Here is a 22,799-nt window from a genome sequence, read left to right as displayed (position 1 = left end):
TAAAAATCATTATGAAATTTCTCCTAATTCTCTTGAATGTAGTTTTGTTTAGGGAGGCCTTTAATGTTTAATAGATTATTTTGTTTTATTTTTCTGTTGGAAGCCGCCCAGAGTGGCTGGGGAAACCCAGCCAGATGGGCGGGGTATAAATAATAAATTATTATTATTATTATTATTATTATTATTATTATTATTATTATTGCCTAATATGCCTAATTTTGCAAAGCCATTTTTACACTTTGCCCTAGAATATACATTTTTATACACAATGTTATACCCCCCATTGCTTGGCTGCAGAACTGTATTGCAAAAGTCAGAGAGATACAAATTTTAAAGGATGGGTGTGTTTTCGTCCACCTATTGTTTTGGAAAATATTGAATAGGCAGGTCCACCTTTAAATGAAAACCTAATTGAAAATCTTCCCCATATATAAGTGGTAGTAAAGAAAATGGCATCGGGATATATTCCTCCCTCCCCCCTGTTAATATATAAATAGAGCGATTTCATTTCTTCTATGCTTCTCAGATTTATTGCCAAGTACATATAACTTGGCTGAAATAACTAAGGGAAATCAGAATGGAGATCTTGCTCTTATTACCCAAGAGAGACACTGCCGTCTGCCTGGGTTTTCATAGCTGTAGTTGTTTGTATTCACTTAATCATAAAACAAGAAATTCCCAGGGAAAAGAAATACCAGGTTTTGTCATTCTCCTTGTAGGAGAAGGGAAGAGTTAAAATTGGTGAACATGGGACAAAAGAAAGATTAGTTGTCTTTGATAAATGTCAGGTTTTTCATATTTACAGCCAGTTTTAAAATGATTGATTGATTTCATTTATTATATTTCTATGCCTCTTTTCATTGGCACAAATTGCAAAGTGGATTACAAACCATAAATAACAATAACATACAGTAATAGAACATCACAAATACAGCATAAATCATATGGAATAATTAACAAATTATCAGTAAAACAATTAAAGTCTACAAAACACTATTAACAAAACAAATAAGCTAAACAGCACAATTACAATTCACAAAGTACTGCAGCAGTCATAATTTATAAAACTATATTAACAACATTAACAAAATAGCAACCAAAAAATAAACTAAGCACTGTTGAATTCATGTGCACATTCTCCCCGTCCCCATGACTCATGACCTTCTTTTAAATGAATATGATTGCTATCACGGGGTGGGGTGGGGTGGGGGTGGAACTACACTGAACTAAAGGGATTGCTTAATGTATAATAATTCTGTGCCCTGGGTTACTGTGATGTCTTATATACCCCAGGGGATAGTAATGTAAAGCAAAGATGGGGGAAAGGGAAACTTTTGAAACAATCCTTCCTCTATTTTACACAACGGAAAGTTTTAAAGGAAGTTTCAGAGGGATCTGATTCTAAAATAACATAAAATTGCACAATTGATGACACAATCTGTAAATTTAGCGGCTTTGAAATTCTATTACCATAGTACATCATATAAGAAATATTGGGATAGATGGAGCAAGGCAGCTTGCGTAGTCAAAATGGTGCCATCCAGGCACAAGAGATGTATTAGCAGGCATGCTAGAGGGGAGTCCCAAGTTTATTAGGAGTAACAAGCAATTTTAGAGTAGGAAAACCCTACGGTGAGGAGCAATACCCAAACCAGCCCAATGTGTACTAAGCATTCTCGGTGGGTGTGGAATGACTTTGTGGGGCAGGGGGCGGGGACAGAAAAACAGATAGAGGGGGAATGACTTTCGAGTATTCTGGAAGAAGGTATGGCTGGCTGGCTGGAACTTGAACAGGAACACTTAGCAATGAGCACTTTGTTATGGGTCCCAGGGGTATTATATTAATCTTTAGAAAGGTTGCCCGGAAATATCACTGCAAAACGAATGTGAACCTTCATTTCCTCTGAGAAACATGATTCGCTTCATGAAAACCCATTTTGTCCAATGTAATTCAAGTACAAATTTCAGCTGATAAATTTGGCCAAATTGGAAAGACAGTAAGTTTTGTGATGCAAATAAGTGATCCAGAGAATAAATTCAGGTACATGTAGGAATGTCTATGAACTCAGCTGAACTTGCACCATTTATTTGCTTGTGTTTTTTTTTAAACCCCATGGAACAGCTGCATGAGCTGCTTTGGAATCTCTCTTGTGCTTCAAAGGTGACTTGCAATCTAACATGACGCACTGCTGACTTGCGAGGGCCATAGCATCTGCTTTGCATGCAGAATGTCCCAAGCTCAACTCCTGGGCTGAAGAAGACTCTTTTCATAAACCCTGGAAAATCACTACCAGCTAGTGCACACAGTACACAGCTAGATGGACTCATCTTCTGACGGCATAAGACAGGTTCTCGTGTTTCTATGATTTAATTAAAGGAAACATAGCGGCGTAGCTAGCTGCGTGGGTGCTGGATGTGGCGCATGCGTCCTGCAGCCCGGGGTGGGGCGAGCCACCCATGGGGGCAGGGCGCACTGCGTGGAGCCTCCCCCTCAGCTGTAGGGCATCTGAGGGAGAGGCGGAGAGCAGACGCAAGTCCCACACTGCCGTTTCAGGTAGTGCGGAGCCTGCAGGAGCCTAAGCGTCCACGTCACTCCCAGGAGAGATGCGTGGCTCGGGCACGCTGCAGGGCACGCTGTAAGTCCTGGCCCCACGGTGTGGCACCCAGTGCCAGCCGCATTTTGTTACATTTGTTGACTGAACTAAAAAGTTCAGTGAGCCCAATTTTTTTTATAAAAAAACCAACTCATATTTTTGTCATTTTGTCGCACACACACCCCAGTGATGACACCACATACCCCACAATCCCCTTCCTCCGCCACTGAGGAAACTTACCAATTTACTCATAGGGTCTTCTTTTCGTTTTGAAAGGCATCTCACTTTGCAGTAAATAAATTACTTTACAATCTCCTGTTTAAGAAAGAGATGCTGCTGAGTAGTGATACAAAAGACACCCCCCACAATCCTTTGACTACTCTTTCTTGTTCTTGTTGCGGTCCAGAAACAATTGCACATGTTCAAACTCTATTATGATCACTGTGACTTAAGTGTATTGGATGGACTGTACTGTGTGTTTAAGAAGATTAATGGAAGATATTCCATTCAGAATTACGATAGAGGGTTTTGGGTTTTTTTAAATGCAGCTGAAAGCAGGAAGGGTGGAGGAGGGTAGTAGTAGTGGCAAAATAACCACAAACAGATGTGAAGCCATCATCCTGCATATTTTGCACACAGTTAAATGATGTATAATACATGAGTCACATTGTAAGCTACTTTACAATAAGCAGACATCCTTTATTATTTATTTTTGTGTGTGCAGATAGAGTTAATTACAAAGTCAGGGAATAAAACAGTTGGTGAGCTTTATAAATAAATAAATGAATGACTAAATAAAGCCACAAACTGAGACCCTAAAAGGATAATCCTCTTATTCCTGTGAGTTGCTTTTATTATATGTTACAGTGGAATAATAGAAATGGGATGGCAATCTCTCTAGATATTTGCTCTTGGAAGACTTAAAAACACTGTTGGTATTTTTATAGAGGCCTTTGACAGTGTTGTTTGGATTACTCACCACACAGAAGTATTTTAAAGGCAGGAATCAAGTGTGCATTTTATATTTATTTTGTCCACCGTTAGGAGTACTGCTAGACTTCATTTAAATTCATAATCCATTTTATGCATGTCTGAGGCTCAAGACATGGTAATGGGAGGTCTAGACAGGGATTTAACAATATTTTGAATAACTGGCAGCGTAGTTCTAAGTGAAGAGATCTCTCTTTCTAAAATATCCATACTTCAAAGGCATTCTTCAATAAACAGATCACAATAATGGTGAGTTTTACAACAATAGAAGTATGGTTGTTATCTGTGAGGTTATTTAGGGATACGCAGAAACCTCTAGCTAAAGCAGCTGCCAGTGCCTCAGGCTTTGAAGTTAGTGCTTTGGATTTGCTCATCCTGAAAAAGCAGCATTCGGAAGGCTGCTAGCTATCTCATGCAAGTACACAGGGCTGAGGTTTTTTAGGGTGAATGTTATCCGACAGAAACTTTACTGCAGGTCTCCTAGTGCCTTAGGAGTGCCTTAGTTCTAAGCCCCTGTTCCTGCACTCTGAATTAAGGCCTTAGACTAACCATATGTTTTTGCTAACGGAAGTGGATCAGTGGAGAGTGTTTGTTTCAGAGCTCAATCGATGGAATTCAAACCCCATAGCAGCTATGGGCAGGTTCGCTTCCCCTTTTCAGCCACTCCACAAATTGATTTATTCATATGACTGTGGATAGTAAAGCACTTTGCATGCAGGAGTTCCATTAAAGTCAGACCATTGGGCCATCTAGCTCAGAATTGTCTACACTGACTGGCAGTGGCTCTCCAGGGTTTTTTGGGTAAGCGTCTTTCCCAGCCCTTCCTTGAGATCACTTCCTTGGGTCACACTTGAGATCTTGCAAGGCATGTTCTCTACTGCTAAGCTGTGACCCTTTCCAATATATAGTGGTACCTCGCAAGACGAATGCCCTGCAAGACGATTTTTTCGCAAGACAAATGCGTCTTGCAATCTGATGGTGACTTGCAAGACGAATTCATTTTGCGAAAAATTCGTCTTGCGAATCGCGGTTTCCCATAGGAATGCATTGAAATTTAATTAATGCATTCCTATGGGCAAAAAAAGAAATTTCAATGCATTCCTATGGGAAACTGTGATTCGCAAGACGAATTTTTCACAAAACGAATTGACTCGCGGAACGAATTAAATTCATCTTGCGAGGCACCACTGTAATGGATCCATGTTTGTAAGCTTGGGTGTTCACTTTCGCCTTCGGAATGGTTTTGCTGCTCTTGGTGGGAAAGGTACTCTCAAGGGTCAAGTGGTGGAGAGTGAGAGTCCAAAAGCCTGATTTGGTCCATCTACAAGTTTTTCATCTAAGAAGCCCCACCAAGTGCTTCTTCCCCATGGGAACTCCTGGGGAGAAAAGTACGTACAGCAAATTGCATGATGACTTAAGTGTTCACGAGCCATTAAGCCAGTCCTTGTACCTGATTACAACTTCCCCAGTTGACAAGCTGCTGTTGTGTATTACGTTCTGCTAAACAAAAAAAGGTTGCTTGGCAACCAGGTTGCTCTAATCTTAGTGCAAGTTACTTGTGTGTGCTGCAGTCTTTGGCCAGTTTTGCAGCACTTGTAAAACCACAAGCAATTGGGTGAAACATATATAGTAGGGAATATAACCAGTCCGAGTTGATGGGGCTGGCAGTGGCCTATTGTGTCTCATCATTGCACAATGAGAGCAGAACCTGAGCAGAATCGCCAGTTCTAACCACTAGAAAACCCCTTGGAGCTTTCAGGAATCCATCATATTCCATTTGTTTCCAGGACTACCTGAATTCCGCACCACCATCTGCAGAGGTGAGTTGTTGCGAGTTCAAAGCTCACCAGAAACTGGTATGTCATAGAACTGGATCAAAGAACTGTACAGTTGAAGAAATAATAATAATTTATTATTTATACCCTGCCCATCTGGCTGGGTTTCCAAGGCATCCCAATGCTCATCTAGTCCAACAGTCTGCAATGCAGGAATCTCAGCTAAAGAATCCCTGACAGAGGACCATCTGACCTCTGATTAAAAACCTCCAAGGAAGCGAACTGGATTGTACAACTCTTCCATCCATCCACAAACACACACACCCAAATCAGAACACCCATCTCTGCTATTGGAACAAAGATGAAAGCCTGGGTATGGCTTGCTGAATGTGGTGGACCAATAACCACTCGAGTTAGCCCCATGGAAACCATGATGTCCCAAGCCAGCCCTTCAGAGAGGCTCAGCATGAACATGGAAATCACCCAAGGCTACTTCCCTGGGTAACCTTTCTGGTGTGCAAGCCTGGGCAGTATGTTTTGCCCGCCTCAGACAACAAGACCTCCTCTCAGCCTTGCTGAAGTGGTCCAAAGGAAAACAGAGCAATATGTTTGGCACCAGCTATCTTAGGGACTCCACTCTGGATTTGTGCAGGGTTTTCTCCTTACCCTTTTCTTCTTCAGAAGATATCTCACAAGAAACTTTTCAGGAAACTAAGAACACTGGATGTTTCCTGACACTGAATCAAGCCATTGGTTCACCTAGCTTAGCATTGTCTACATTGACTGGTAATGGAACTCCAGGGTTTCAGATGGGATTCTTTCCCAGCCCTACCTCGAGATGCCTGGGACTGAACCTGGGACCTTCTGCATGCAAAGCAGCTGTTCTACCACTGAGCTACATCCCTTCCCTGCGGGAAATCCTGCCTTAGCATTATTCCTGGCAGAGTCTTCCTGACTGGGTTTCCCACATTCTGTACACTTACAAATACAGTAATAGCAATCATTTATTATTTATATCTGGGTTTCCCCAGGCACTCTGGGGGGCTTCCATCATAATATAAAAACACAATGAGACATCCAACATTTAAAACTTTCCTATACAGGGCTGCCTTCAGATGTCTTCTAAGTGTCTTATAGTATATCTGTTTTACATCTGACTGGAGGGAGTTCCACAGGGCAGGCTCCACTACCGAGAAGACCCTCACTTCCTGGTTCCCTGTAACTTCACTTCTCGCAGGGAGCCACCAGAAAGCCCTTGGAGGTGGACCTCAGTGTCCAGGCTCAACAATGGGGTTGAATACGCTTCTTCAGGTATACAGGGTCGAGGCCGTTTAGGGCTTTAAAGGTCGTCAGCACTGACACTTTGAATTGTGCTTACTCCCAGCCAGCAGTCTAGCAGCCGCATTCTAGATTAGTTGTAGTTTCTGAGTCACCTTAAAAGGTAAGCCCTATGTAGAACACATTGCAGTAGTCCAAAGATGGGTGCAGCCATGTAGCAAGAGCTATGATGAGCATCTGAGGCAGATCTGACTCTGACAAGGAGTCAGCATGATTCTTCCTGAGTAATAGACGTTTGGCAAAGGGCTTCTCAGAAAGCAGATTTCTTGTCACTCAGTATTTGGAACAGGAACATTGTGTGGCTGCCAAGTTCTTCCCAGCTTTCTTCAGCAGACTGAAGGAGTGACAAATTCAGGGCTGACCTCACCACAATGTAATGTGAAGCAGTCTACCTCAGGTGGCAAATTCTAAACAATATGTGTCTTTTTTTTTCTTTATTTGGGACATATGTGGGTGTAATTTGTAAAAAGAATTCCAGTCTAGAGCAGAGGAGTGTACGGTAGTTTTTTGTTTGTTTGTTTGTTTGCTTGAGGTGTTAAAAAATAGAAAAGAAAACCCTTCAGGACCAACCTCTGAACCCAGTTTCATGTGTGCAACTAGTGTTGTCTCTGTTTCAACCGTCAGATCCAAAAAAAGATGCAGTCTTTTATTCTCCCAGCAAAATCACGGTGAACCTTAATTAGTCAGTATTTATACAGCACCATGTAAATATAAAATGCTTTTGACATCTCAATTATTATAATTACCATGTGAAATTTGTTTGAAGCTCAGATTTGGAAAAGAGCAAAGCTTTCAAACTGCATTTTCCTTGAAATGACTTGTGCGTTCAGAGCTTATCTCTTTTCTCCCTTGAAAATAGAAAATGTTATTCCACCCTGCCCCGGAAAGGTCAAATCCAACTGTTTGGAGGAGTTCCTTTCCCCCCTCCCCAAAAAATCTTTAGTTATGTGGGTGTGTTTAGTCACAGTGGGTAAATCTGCAAGCGAAGCAGGACACACAGACTCGGAGATCGATTCTGCCTGTTCAGCAGATGGCTTGACACAATATGCTGCACTGCACGCCTGCTGAGTCCTAAAGGCAAATATGCCATAAGTAACCTTGCCATAAGCCTGTTAATGCAAAGGCAATTTTCTATTTTAAACTCTGTAAAGCTCCCCCTTTGTTTGCCGCCTGTCTGTTTACAGAGGCTGCTGTACAAGAGCATAGCAGATTGTTTGCTCTAATAATACGACTAAGCCCTAAGGTCAAACTGCACTTCCATTTATCCCACACAAAATAGTGATACTTGTTGCTTATCACATGACGAGTGTGCCGAGTTGTACTGAAAATGTCTGAAAGCAGCACATAAGCGCTCAAGCAAATGGGGGAGGGGGTGACTACTGCCTGCCTTTTATTACAGGGTAGGTTTGTGTGCCACTTAATGGCACAAGAGGCTTCTAAGTGGGTTAACAAAATATAAAAGCCAGTTACACAAAGATTAAAACAGAAACATCCATAATTAAAACACTGCGAACAAGTCATGTCTCCAGGCATCAGCAGAAGCAACTAGTGATTCAGTCCTGAGCATCTTTGACATACAGTTCAGGTTGCTGGACTGCTTTAGATAGCTAAAGTCACTACAGTGGAGCCAGCTTGCCATCCAATTAAAATACGGTGCTTCAAGAGAAGCAAATGTACCATAAAGGTACCTTGCAAGTACCATAAAGTAAAATGGCCTTGAAACTAATCACAGCAGACAGAAGGATATTTTAACTGTCAAGATGATGTTGGAAGTGTCACTTCCAAAATGACAAGTAGTGTTCCAGCTATATAGTGTCAGTATGGATTCCAAGCCTTGCATGCACATTTTTTAATAAAGATGAGCCAAATTTCTGTAAGTTTGCTGTTGCATCTCAAACTTTGGGCAGGATCTTCTGCTAGCAGGTTATGCGAGTTGCGGTACACTTGGGAGGGTGTCCTCTAACTTTTGTCAAAATATTGGATATTTCGGCAACACCGAAAGAGATCTGTATAATACAAGCTGTGCACTCCCTGAGCTAGTCTAAAGCATAGCTGCCAAGTTTTCCCTTTTCTCGCGAGGAAGCCTATTCAGCATAAGGGAAAATCCCTTTAAAAAAGGGATAACTTGGCAGCTATGGTCTAAAAGGACCAAGCTTGGTAGAGCTTCTCAACCATACTGAGAAAAGGTTAACATGAGGAGGTCAGACCATGATAAGAACAGCCTGCTGAATCAAGCCAATGGCTCATCTCATCCAGCATTCTGTTTCCACAGTAGCCAATCAGACACACTTGGGAAGTCTGCAAGCAGGACATGAGCTAAGCAGCACTATGCCCACCTATGATTCAGCAACTGGTATAGTGGAGGTAGAACAGCCACTGTGCCAAGTAGTTCTTTATGCATTCTGTGTAAACCAGCATCTTCCAGGGCACCTAACTATGGGTGAGGACAGGATTGCTAATAGTGCCTTGCAGAACCCTGCTCATCCTGTTCTGAAGGAACACCTGCCATTTTTCTAGCTCTATGTTTTCCTTCCTTGTTTTTATATATATATAAAAATGCAGCGCTTATTTTTGGCTAGCTTACTTGAAAAGTTGGGATATGTAGAAATTTAGCCAATCTGAGCAGAAAAGAACTGAGGGCCTTAGCCATGATGAGTTTGAAACTGGAGTATTAACTGGCTGAAGCTACCCAAGTCAGGGGGCTGTCGTGTCTTGAGTGTTTATAACATTTGTTCATGCTTATTCCCTTTTCCTCCCTCAAATTCTGTGGGGCTAATTTTGTGATTGCAAAATCCCAGACCCTTCTAATCTTGGGCCATCTGAGTCTGACTGTGAGCTAGCAAATGATATATTACTTGGTGATGTGCATACTTATCAGGAGACCTTATCCAAACAGAAGTCTTAAGTGCAGTTCCATGTAAGATTCGATCAGCTTCTAAGAAAGTATGACAGGATATGTGTGTGGCTGCTGTTTTGGGTTTATCAGATTTGGAAACTAACTTGCCATGTAAAATGTTATGAAAAGTCTCTCCATGTCCCCTCTTCATAATTATTAAGAAAAGTAACCCAGTTATGTTTGGAAGGAGTGATGCTTTAGCTGTGAAAATTTCCAATATTAGTAGCAGATTATTAGATCTTATATTTATCCTGCCAGATTAAAGGGAAAGGAAACCTACTAATTTAAAATGGTTCTCCCGGGGCCATGGGATAGCTCTCATTGCTTCAATGCCTTGGGCAGAATGTGTGATTTTATATTTCTGCTTATGCAGGAGGAAGGCAGGCTAGTAAACTGAACATAACACAAATTCCGTTTGTGTTTTATTTATTATAAATGGGTGTTCCAGAAGAAAAGCAAGTCATAATGTACCCGTGGCATGCATATCCTAGCGGAAAGCAATGTGTTTCAAAATGCATCTGGAATAATACCTGAAGTGATTGTAAACTGCTGCTTTCAGCTGTGCTGAGTTAATAAGAATTGAAATCTTTAGTTGTTTGTTTTTCTACATATTAGAATGCTCACACCCAGCCATTCTGGCCAACTATCATGGATGAATGAAGCCGTAGTCCAGCAACATATGGAGGGATTAAATGCAATTTCCGGGTCTCTTGTTTCTTTAAATTCCATCTGTTTGTAATTCAGATGTTGTTGTTCAATATCTTTATAAATGACTTTGATGAAGGAATTGAGGGGGTGCTCATCAAATTTGCAGAAGACACCAAAGTGGGAGGGGTAGCTAATGGCACTAAAGACAGAATCGGGATTCAAGAGGACCTTAACAGATTGGAGAATTCTGCCCAAACTAACAAAATGAGTTTAAATAGGGACAAATGTAAGGTTCTACACTTAGGCAGGAAGAACTAGATGCACAGATATAAGACGGAGGACACCTGATTTACAAGTAGTACATGTGAAAAGGATCTAGGGGTCTTAGTTTAACATGAGTCAACAGTGTGATGCAGCAGCAAAAAATGCCAATGCTATTCTAGGCTGCATCAACAGAAGTATAGTGTCCAGATCAGTAATAGTAATAGTACCAATCTCTTCTGCCTTGACTAGACCACATCTGGAATACTATGTCCAATTCTTGGCACAACAACTTAAGAAGCATGTTGACAAGATGGAATGTGTGCATAGGAGGGCAACTAAGATGATAAAGGGTCTGGAAACCAAACCTTATGAGGAGCAGTTGAAGGAGCAGGGTATGTTTAGCCTAGAAAAGAGGAGTCTGAAAGAAGATATGATATCCATCTTCAAATATCTCAAGGGCTGTCACATGGAAGAGTGAATGAGCGTGTTTTCTCCTCAGCTGGAGGAGAGTACAAGAAAGGAGATTCCGACTAAACATCAGGAAGAACTTTATAACAGTAAGAGCTGTTCGACAGTGGAAAGGACTCCATCTAGAGGTTGTGGGCTCTCCTTCCTTGGAGGTTTTTAAGCAGTGGTTGCATGGCCATCTGTCATGGATGCTTTAGCCGAGATTCCTGCATTGCAGGGGGTTGGACTAAATGACCCTCAGGGTCCCTTCCAACTCTACAATTCTGTTATTCTTCTAAGACGCCTGGAAACTGCCCAAGACTATGCTGTGCCTAGTAGCATGAGATGTCCCAAGGGAGAATGGGGAAATTGGTCAGAGAAACAGATGCAATCTTGAGAATGGATGGCATCTGTAGTCAAGAATCTTCTGGTGGTGTCATAGATGAAGTGAAAAAGATTGTTAAGGACAGCAAGGGCTGGAGAACTGACACATTAAAAGCCTTTTCAACTGCTTTAATTAGCAAGGCAAAATTATGTACAGTCAAAGTGCTTCTGCAAACAACATTTTTAAAATTGAATTAGCTCTGCCTCTCCTGGAACTGTCAGCTGTCACCAATTTATGGTGTCACAACTGAAAAATGCATTTCATGAAGAGAGCTTTAATTTCTGGGCTTTTTATTGCTTCTCCACACATACATCAAGCTAAAAAGCTATCAGGGTGCATTTTCCCTGCCTAAGTGGCACTGGCCTTACACCATGTGTCAAAAAAATAAGTAAATGTAAGGGTAAAAAGAAATGCTTCCAAATTCTTTCTGTTTTTATGACTGGTTTGGTTGCCGGACTCCAGAATATAGTTTACCTTTTTGCTTGGCAATCAATCCTCAGCTTGTTTCTTTTTTTCTTGTTGTTTGAAACCATTTTAATTGAAATTTCACCATATACCACGTGCAGATACATTTTTTTAAAAAAATATATAATTTTTATTGATTTTTCAAAAAGAAAAAAAGAAAAAAAGAACGAAGAAAAAAAATAAAATACAAAAACACATTCTCCATTCTTATATCTTAACTCTACGGACTTCCTCGCATCACCCTTTTGAGCTCCTATTTTGCTATCTAGATTTTGCAATTTCCAAATCTTAATTTAACATCATTTCTCATATTTTAACCTTGATTCTTAATTCTTACACATTTATCCTTACAAAAAAACCCTTTTAATTCCTCTCCTATATTATCATAATTCTCTTAACTTTTATACAATTTCAAAACCATTATTCACTACCCAAAAATATCCATACATCCTTTTCTATATCTTCTTCTATAATCCAGTCTTTAAACTAATTCATCCCCCCTTTCTTTGGAATCGGTATCTCCAGAAATTTCAGCTAGCTCCTTAAAACTTTCCAAGTTCAGACCGTCTTTACCCATTCAATAAAAATTAAATCAATATCCCACCTTCACCCCACTCCTACTCTGTCCCAATACAACCCTTGCTCTGCCCACTTCTCCCACTGCTGCATTCCCAACATTTTATCTTCAATCTCCTTTTCTTTCTGTCCCCAACCTACATCCTTCCCTCCCCCTCTCACTGGGACGGCAACCTTTCTGATTTTCCCTTTTTGGGGGGGCTTTCGAATCAAGTCCATTCACTGTTCCTCCCCTCCCACCGGTGGAACAGTGATTTTCTTCTCTTCTTCTTCTTCTTCCTCCTTTTCTTCTTCTTCCTTATATTTTTCACAGATTAAATCTCCTGATTCGAAGTTCAGTTCTGTTGGTTCAGCAGTCTTCTCCTCCAAAATTAATGTTTTTCCATTAGGGTTGAGTATCTCCTCTTTCATTTCCAAAAAAAATTCCAGAATCAAATCCCACAGTACATTTTCTTCCTCCGAATCCAGAACCTTCTCCTCCATCTTGCAGATACATTTTGGAATTACACCACTCCATTAAAATCAAACTAAAAAACCAACAAATATAGTACGTCAAAAGTCATTGCACGCAAATTCAGACAAAGTACGTGATATATGCAATGTTAAAATTATTGTGTGTGTGTGTGTGTGTGTGTGTGTGTGTGTGTGTGTATCTTCTCTCTCTCTCTCTCTCTTGACAGGCAGATGCCAAAGCTCACATATTCCAAGCTCGGATCACCCTTTTCTAATCCTGGCGGAGGTCTAAACAATTGAATTCTTTAAGTGTAAGTGATCATGGCTGTATATTATATCCAGGAAACCATTGAGAATTTGGAACTAGGGGAGGCAGGGATTGCATCAGTAAGCTCTTAATGCATAAGCACTGTAATTACGTTCCTGAAACTCATCAGTGTGTGTGTGTGTGTGTGTGAGAGAGAGAGAGAGAGAGAGAGAGAATGATATACCATAATTAGCCAATAATGTATGCTGTGGTCATTTATTAGGTAAGGCTGCATTCCCTAAGTACCACACTATAGACATTAATTAAGTAGTTAGTGAAGCCCATAGGAAACAACGCATCACCTTATTACTATTCATGAACACTTCCACGATGCCTCTGCTATCAATTTTTAGGTTCCCTTGGCATGCAAGATAGGTGCTGTGCGATTTGAACTACTGTTCCATTTAATTTCCATCTGAAGCGTGGCTAACTCAAGGCTGCAATCCAAGCTCGCCTTATGCCAGGCCGTGGGGGGTTTGGATTGTGTGGGCACATCCCTCCACTCGCTTTGCAGCCTCCTCTTGGCTGCTGTCAGAGTAACACTTGCATCCCTCTGCTGGGATGCAGACCTCCCCCTTCCACCCACCAAACGGGGCAAACCTGCCAGCAGAGCCTGATGAAAGTTCCCAAATTAGGTTGCTCCAAGGGTGGGGCTGAGCTGGCCAATGATCCTCTGGGTCCTGAGGTGCTCTCACAGCCATCCTCAGGCCTGAGTGGGGCTCAATTATTTATTTCCTTATTTAAACTGCAGCTGTTCCAGGGATTGGGCCCACTCTGCCTGCCTCCAAATTTCTGCAACCACCTTTGTGGGTGGGCGGGCTGCAAATGGGGTGGTAGCTCGGCTGCTTCAGAGAGCCTCAGCAGGGGCAGCAAGCAGTTTGGATTTTTCTGTCTACAATTTTGCAGGTCAATAGTTTTGAAGTCATGATGAGCTCGGGATGAAACATAAGGTCTAGTTTTCGGAGCACAGGAGACTTGGCATGGACCCTTGGGCTTTCTTTTCTGTGTTGAAATACGGTCACAATTTTACCGACGATTGAAGAGTGGCAGACAAAAATGATAGACTGTGCGGAACTAGCGAGAATGACTAGCAGGATCCGGAACCAGGGGGAAACAGGGTGCCAAAAAGACTGGAGTAAATTTGTGGACTATATGGAAAAGAACTGTAGAAGTTTAAAGACACTTGCAGGACTGAAATAAATCCTACGAATTGATTTTAAATGGATGGAATAAAGGAACTGCGAGATAAGAGCTGAATAGAAAACCAAATGAGGGGAGGGAGGGAAGTCAAGCTCGGCAGAGCATTGAGAAGGAGAAATTTGGGAATAATTGTTAAAAAGATAGTTGTGTGTGTTATTTGTTTTTGAATGTTTGTTTGTTTTGTTTATTGTTTTAAATGTGTTTATTTGGAAAATTCAATAAAATGCTTTATAAAAAAGAAATATGGTCACAATAGGTTTCTTTTTATTTGGCAAAAAAGCCGTAGACAACTTCATCAGAAAACTCTCTTTAAGCAATGTATGTAATAAAACACAGGTTACGATCTGCGCAACTTTATATATATTCTGTCTGGGTAGGGTGGCTGAAATCTCTCCCAGAACATCTCACTCTTTAGAGACCCTGCATTTCCCAGGGTCTTTCCTCAGAATGGGGAACTGTCGGTTTGGAGACCCAGGACTTGAGACACTTCTGTATTGGGGGGGGGGCAAAAGCAAATGAGGGTGAGGTCAGTACACAGAGGCAGGGTTTGGAGAAAAAGCAGTGGCAGCAAATCTTGCACCATCCCCAGTGGGTCTGTCAGGCAATGCAACAGTGGAAGGATATTTGAGGGGCAAAGGTTGGCGTTTTCAGTTGAGCTATAAGGAGGTGGTGGTAAAATGGGCGACATTTGATGTGCTCTCTCAGGACTATTGGAATCTGATGAGGACATTTTGTACTTCCAGTGCAGAAGAGGATGCCTGGCAGTCATGAGACTGGATTTTCAGTGTAGACAAGAAAGCAGCTGCCCTGAAGGAGAAGCAGAGGGATATGGAGGGGAAGTCCTAAAAAGGAAGCTCTTGGGGTGCAACAAGGACCAGAAGCTCTGCCAAACAGCACCTAGAGAAGCAAGAGGAAAGGGAGGAGAATGGGGAAGAAATCAAACAATTCTCCAAAAGCATGAGAAGGGACTGATGGACACTGTCAAAGGTGGAACAAAGTTCATCCATGACAAATGGGCACAGGAAAGAGCTCTGAGCTTAGCTGCCAGAAATCTTCAAGAGGGGAGAGCAAATCCAATGGAATGACAAGAATATGTACCAGGTTGCAGAGGTCAAAGGGATAATTTAGGAATTTGAGGTAACAAGAGGAAATTCCTTGTCTGAAACAGATTGTTGAATGATAAAATAACTAAAGAGGCTAAATAAGAAAAGGGCACCATTTCTTCATATTTAAATGACTATTAATGATCATCTTTATTTTTCCTGGAGACCCAATTACATATTCAAAAAGAAATAAAAAGCAGCTCTCTGATTGTGTGTTCCTTGAAAAAGATAAAAATGAAAGGATGGTAACCTACCAGCCTGTTTGCATTTGAAAAGTATATGTCTGTGTGCATATGTGTTCACATACCCATATTCAATGTAATTGGCTATGCATACGCGCCTCATTTACCTTGGTATCAAGCAAGGGGGTGATGAAAAAGATGGGATTTATAGCATCTTTGTAGCTACAGTTCACACATGTTCACTGAACATTGTAAATTGGATTAGAAATAACAGCAACACCCTAATAAACAGAAAAGGTGTTAAAACTGAGCTTTGACAGCTTGAGCGCATCTGCATCTCTGATTATCTCATGCACGCTTTTTGCAATAATCTTTTGGACTGACTGATCCTGTTTTAGCACATCTCTTGTGCTTATCTGTGGCTTTATGGTGGAGTCCTTCCTTTGTATGGATTTTCCTGACACATATTAAAAAAACATGATCCTTTTGCAGTACAGTTTTTTCATATTTTGACAGGGCAGAAACAGTGGTGAGAGCAAGCTTCTCCCAAGATCAGATAATAAGAATGACACTAGCTTTGAAAGATGCAAGTGTGGAATTCTTATGACTTCGCAGCTTCCACTGGAGTCAAGTATTCTTGTTAAGTTAGTCCAAAATAATAAGAAGCAAAACAGCCAGCAAAATTCCGTTCCTTAAGATTAATTCACATTCTCAAGATGACCTTTTGACAAGCTCTAAAGTTCTAAACACTACTTCTGGCCGGGGGGGACGGGACATTTCCTTTCCCTTGTAGAGTATCAGGAGTGAGTTAAAATCAGATACCCAAGACTCACACAGCCACCATTGTTCAGCCCGGACACTGAGATCCACCTTGGCACCCCCAAACTTCGGCCCTCCAGATGTGTTGGACTACAGTTCCCATCTTCCCCGACCACTGGTCCTGTTAGCTAGGGATCATGGGATTTGTAGGCCAAAACATCTGGAGGGCCGCAGTTTGGGGATGTCTGTTCTAGATCTCTCTGTAAGCTTGTGTATTTATTTATTTACTTGCATGTGAAAAGTGCAAGCTAAATAGTGTTCAATGTATTAAATGCCTTCTCGTGATATTTAGGATTTTTATCATGGCTCTAAAACTTTGCTGTGGCAATTAATATGCAAGCAATCTCTCTCTATATTTTTATGTGTTTGAGGAGGGGGTGCCAGCCTTCTCCATTCCCTGGATCCAGGAAGTGTTAACAGCTAATCAAGCTTTCTAATTCCAAAAAATAGCCTTGGTGAGGTGATGGGGGATTAAAGAACTCAGTGCCAGACGGAGCCCCTCTTCCTCAACTGATAAAGCCAGATAGTGGGGAATTGATGCGACTTAGAAGTACAATCGTACCTCAGAAGTCGAACAGAATCCATTCCGGAAGTCCGTTCGACTTCTGAAACGCGGCTTCTGACTGGATTCAGGAAGCTCCTGCAGCCAATCGGAAGCTGTGTCAGACGTTCGGCTTCCAAAAGAACCTTCGGAAATCGGAACACTCACTTCCAGTTTTCGATCGTTCAGGAGCCGGAACATTTGGCTCCCAAGGCATTCAGGAGCCAAGGACGACTGTAAAACATTTGAGAGCAATGTTCAATTTCTGTTTGAATCCAAGGCTGCGTCTATGAGAGAAACAATACCGTTTTTAGGTGCTAATGCTGTGAGGCCCTCCATTGTAGGCTCAGGATGTATGTATGTGTAAATAAGCCATATATCATGAAGTTACCACAGTCTCTGCTATGCCTCATTCCAAAAGGAATCCTGGGTAAGTGCCTGGAACCTCTGGAATCTTGCACTGCTTGTTGATTAGGGTGGCATGCAACAATATGCATTTGTGAGCAGACTGGATAGCTTTAAAAGTTGTCAATACATTCCCGTAGGGTAGTTACTGGTAGTGAAATGAAGTTTTAGAGAAGTAAACATGGGTGTAAAAAAAACTGCAGGTCCAGAATCTTCAAATTAACCATCTTATCATAATCCATCCACTTATACGGTATGACAAATGCAGGGGGTGGGGATAAAGCATCAGATATGGACAATAATCCACTAAAATGTAGATAATATTGGTTTTATAAGACAATACCAAACACCCCTTCCTGTGTAGAAGTGCAGGACTAGGACTCTTTCAGTCTCACTGTAAGTCAACTAGGTTAAGTGTTACTAACCTCTGGCATTTTCACACATTTTCACGCGTGCACAAGTTGCATTAGAGACACAAATATGTGCTTGTTAATATCACATGCAGAACACTGTGCAAAAGGCCACAATTAAATAGTACTAAAATATCTGTGAAATGTTAATCAGAGGTGCTAAAAGTGGCTTGTGTTACATTGCATTGTGAGTCTACAAAAATGTGATTGCTTTGGAGCACTCCCAGGGAACAGTGGTTTAATGCTGCCACCTTGTGCCCAGGAGTTGAACAAGCACATAACTGCTCCAATGTCACAACAGAATTGTTCTTTAAGCTCACAGTTCTAGTTTTAAAATTTAACAAGCTTCTGAACTATTAAAAACTTTTGTTACCTATGAGAGTAGAAAATTCTGTATGCTTGAGCTCAGAATAATTACTTAGGAGTGAAGCTCACTCTAAATCAAACACGGGACCGCCTCTCCTGGTATGTCCCGCAGAGGACCCTAAGGTCCATGAATAATAATAGCTTAAGGGTCCCGGGCCTTAAAGAAGCCAGATTATCCTCCACCAGGGCCAGGGCTTTTTCAGTGATGGCTCTGACCTGGTGGAATGCTCTGTCCCACAAGACTAGGGCCCTGCAGGACTTGATCCCCTTCCGCAGGGCCTGTAAGACAGAGCTATTCTGCCTGGCCTTCATTTTGAATTAGCCTGATCCTCCATTCCCTTTTCCCTTTCCTTTTTCTATGAAGAAACCCTCTTGGGACCCCCCACATTTAAACTCTTCCCTGGTCTCCTTGCTGGCCCTAGCAGGACCAAATTTGGCCAGTTAGACCTAGCGATTACTTGACGTTTACTAAACTGGGTTTCCCCCCCCCAAAAAAAAATGACCCTGAATTTTATTGACATGGATGCTATACTTATGTTATATTTTATGCTGTTTTTAAGCTGTTTTTAAAGTTGCTTTTAATTAATGTTTCATATTTGCTGTTTGCCGCCCTAAGCCCGGTTTTCAAATTGGAAAGTATAAATTAAAAAATTATTATTATCCCTGTTTCTTCATGAATTTCAGATCAGTTAATTTCAAATAGGTAGAGCATGGTGCAAATTAATATTTATTCCATGAGGCTTGTTTTTTTCAATAGCAAGACGGAGAATTTTCAGTTCCCTTGGTTATTCAGAACTTCTGAGCCATCTTTGTCCGTCCCCCCCTCCCCCAGTATGCATGCATTCGGAATGGACATCTGCAAGGGAAGAGCTTGCTTCCACAGGAGCAGAACTGCTCATTGAGGTGTAGGTCGTAAGGTTACTCTCTGCCATATGAAGAATGTAAGAGCCTGCAAAAGGCCTTTCCAGTTCAGCAACATGTTCTTAGAGTAGCCAACCAAACTTGTGATTCACAGCACCTGAAATTCAGAGACATGCTGTTTCCGACAGTGAAGGTACAATTTAGCCATTGTGGCTGGTAGCCACTGATAGCTTTTATCCTCCTTGAATTTGTCTCTTTTGAAGTCATCCATGTTATTGCTCAATGCACAGGTGTTGGGGCTCAGGTAACCACAAGACCTTGGGATGGAGACAGCAACACATTCCTTCTGCTACTTTAAGTGCATTAGAGAATCCCTTCAAACATGTGGCAAATGAAGGCAAATCCAGGCGATACATAGTGATTTCAGACAAACTAATCACTTGTGTAGTATTGTAAACTTGGGTAGTAGTCTCAGTTACTTTTGTCATATTCCTAAAAGCTTTGAGTGAGATCATATTGTGCCGGCACTCTTGAACTTTAACTGACCTGAAACAGGTATTGTATTTTTAAAAAACAGAACAGAACATTTGTTTCACTACCGGTTGTATGAAAATGCTGCCAAGCTTTTCAGGATCACCACAGATGCCCCTGGCTAACATGCAGCTATTTCAAATGGGTATATCTCATTTTTCCATGGTGTGGTTCAGCACCCAGCCTGAACATCTGCTTTTAAAGCTCCTTTGCTGGATAAATACAGTACAATTTGACTTTTTAAAATGAGTATTTCTGTGTTTGACTATCAAACTGGGACATCTGAACCTTTAAAAATTGGCTGTTGCATAGACAATTAATGCAAATTAGTAGACAAATAGGTGTGTCAATTCATCTTCATCGGTGTTATACTTACAACTTTTCCCTTTCTTGTTTTTATCCAGAGTTGTTAAAATGTATTTATTTCCAGTTCTAGGGTTGTAGCCAACTAAGTCCTCCCCAGATTAAATGCACCGAAATTAATGGGTCTAAGTTGGTCATACCCATTAATTTCAATGGGCCTCCTATAAGTAGAACTACTGTTGGATTCAAGCCCCATAATCCTATTGGTTTCCCTCTTCCCTATTGGGGGGGGGAGATCCAGACTGTGGTTGCAGTCCTCTACAACATGCCTAGAAAGCCACTTCCGCGCCTGCGATGGAGGTGGGGTTGTGGGCTTCCCGACTGTACCATCGCGTAGGGGCTGTGAGTTCAGCCCCTACGCGATGGAGGGTTCCCGCCTGCGTCACCCCCGGGCTGTCCAATAAGGACGGACGGGGCGGGGCCACACGGTTTAAAGCGCCCCGCAGGCGGGAACTCTGCCTCTTTTTACCCTGTTCGCCGGAGCGAACAATTCACCCGCCCACCCACCCCTTAAAAAGAGGTTAGGGAACGCTGCTATGGACGAGAGTTGGTTGCCTGGTTAGTCAGGGGCCTGGTAGGACTTTTCCCATACTGGGCTAGCCATGATGGGTTTTTCGCCTACCTCGTAGCAAGTCGTCACAACTTAGGTTAGGCGGTTAGGCGTTGGAAATTTGCATAACAATTAGATGGAGGAGGGGCAGGTTACGTCATCAACTGCCCAAAATTTGGAGAAGTAATTCCGTTAAAGGATTGCGGGGGTGAGGCTTGGTCCTGAGCCTGGAGTTGCCATGTACATCACTGGGCTCCTTACTGGTGGTTAACTTCTCACGGACTCCAACACACGGGTTGGAGTCGGATATATTCTGTTAGGTTCCAACGCCTAAGCCAATTCCGCTCAACATGCATAATCAATAAAGTTGTGGCCTTAACCACCCAATTAAATCTTAATCACTGTGTCATGAGTCTTTATTACACGGGAAGGAGGGACATTGCCACACAAATAAGTCCCACTGAAATTACTGGGGCTTACTTTTTAGTAGATATGCATAGGATTGCACTGTCCAGTTAGCTGCACTAGGGTCCCACTGAAATCCACATGAAAAACTTGGTGTGGTGGCTTAGTTCCCACTGGAGCTTAAGTGCAACAAATTTAGTCTGGATTCATTGCTATGAAATACCATCATTTCCCTCTCTAAACTTGTTCGCATGCAGACATTCTCCCTTGCTAGAGAGCTGGGGTAGTATAGTGGGCTAAAAGACATAGCTACTAATCAGGAAGTGACTAGTTTTGCTTATTGACTCTGCCATGAACTCATCAGGTACCATGTTGTGATACAGCATCATTCCAGGCACATTGGTGAAGAGAAATAGTGGTCAAGAAAGCTGCCAGTCCAATCCCACACCTGTGCAACCTCAAACAAACTCTCCCATTTTTCCATTAGCTTCATAATGGTGCCTCTGATTACCTCAGGACGGTTAACGTAGCTGAAATGTTAGTAGTTCTGAAAATATAAAAAAGCAGAATTAAAATTGTAACTCCGGTCACACCACATATGTAAAACACATGATTTCCCCCCTAGGAAATGTAATTTGATAATGATTCTGGGAACTGTAGCTCTGTGAGGGATAAACAACGGTTTACATGATTCTTTGGGGAAAGTAATGTGCTATAAACGTGCTTTAAATATACAGTTTGAACACAGCCCAGCCTTTAAACCGAACTTTGTCTCTCCCCCATTTTGCTCCACAGAAAGAATAACTCTTACCAGCGCAAATGCCAAAATCTTGTGAGGACTAGCTGCCCTCCATCCAAAAGCACCCCCCCTTCTGTATCATGGGGCCTGGTGATAGCTTCTTAAGTACAGGGCTGCTTCACATCATCATATGGGGAAGCCTGGCAGCCATGACAATGCTCCTGGTCTTCAGTTTTCTGCTCTTCCTATGCTCTAGCTGTGATAGGTAAGGTCTTGCTCATGATACAATGTCAGGGTACAGTAAAGGCATGAACAGGAACTGTGTTGTTGGACCCCTTAGACAGTGATTGTGTGTGTGTGTGTGTGTGTGTGTGTGTGTGTAAAATCAATAGTGTGTGACCGCCACAAAATCAGCACCAGCGGAACATAGCTAACTTCCCGTGGTAAGTGCAAGATTGTCAGGGGTGGCTGTCTAATTTTGTGTTATGCCACAAACCCCATGGCAGCCATTTTGTGTTCTGCCATCCTCCTTCTGCCCCCAATAGCAGCTGTTTTGTGACTGGATGTTTCAGCACACACTCAGAATTCAAAACGTCCCCCCCCCCCCAAAAAGGATGGAAACCCCAGCTTGAGGTGGCAACCACACCAAATAAAGATTGTGGTTATAATTTCATAAAACGTGTTTGTGTGTAATATTGGGTGCTGAGGGTCTAAAATGAGTGTCTTAAAATCAAGGAATGATTATGTTTTCATGAACAAGTTCAAGAGACAAAGTTCTGTTTTGCTGTACGTTTGAATTTGAACCAGAATTAATATCAATCAATTTTGCCTGTTAATGAGACCAGCATATAGTGCATCATGCATATTAATTATGGCCGCCCACTTTGCATTGCTGATTATTCAAACAACAGAGGCTATGTTTGACTAGAAATATCCATTAAAATAAATAGCTTTGCCCTTACCCTTGTTGTTTACATAAAATAGCAAGGGTGGGGAGAGACTCAAGCTGCTGTTGAATTGGAACTGACTAAAATAACCCCGAAGAATGCTTACCAAAGTTTGTGATTGATAACACTCCTGCCCTCATTTGCATGCTCAATCCCTGCAGTCTCTAAGACACTTCCAAGAGGATGAAAACTAAAGACATTTTTTGTAAGAATCGGTCTGCTGGGTATTTCTAACAAGC

At 41.8% G+C, this 22,799-nt stretch overlaps 1 protein-coding gene across 21 annotated transcripts in view; it reads left to right on the top strand.

The window, feature by feature from the left end:
* The window catches only part of PAG1 (phosphoprotein membrane anchor with glycosphingolipid microdomains 1), a 109,790-nt gene that overhangs the window by 71,235 nt on the left and 15,756 nt on the right, over positions 1 to 22,799 (top strand). For 7 of the 21 annotated variants that reach the window (XM_088675661.1, XM_035126035.3, XM_035126034.3 and 4 more), the window contains one exon: positions 21,670 to 21,878. In XM_088675661.1, coding sequence (XP_088531787.1) covers positions 21,754 to 21,878 — 125 coding nt within the window. In that variant the 5' untranslated portion in view covers positions 21,670 to 21,753. Of the gene's footprint in view, positions 1 to 13,058; positions 13,143 to 15,081; positions 15,476 to 21,669; positions 21,879 to 22,799 lie in introns of all 21 variants that reach the window. The other 14 variants (XM_060277730.2, XM_088675651.1, XM_088675650.1 and 11 more) reach the window with 4 other exon arrangements.

Source organism: Zootoca vivipara, chromosome 8 (genome assembly GCF_965207765.1).
Source record: "Zootoca vivipara chromosome 8, rZooViv2.hap1.1, whole genome shotgun sequence".
NCBI classification, from domain to species: domain Eukaryota; kingdom Metazoa; phylum Chordata; class Lepidosauria; order Squamata; family Lacertidae; genus Zootoca; species Zootoca vivipara.
The sequence above is the reverse complement of the archived record's forward strand: the minus strand, read 5'-3'. Positions and strand labels throughout refer to the sequence as shown.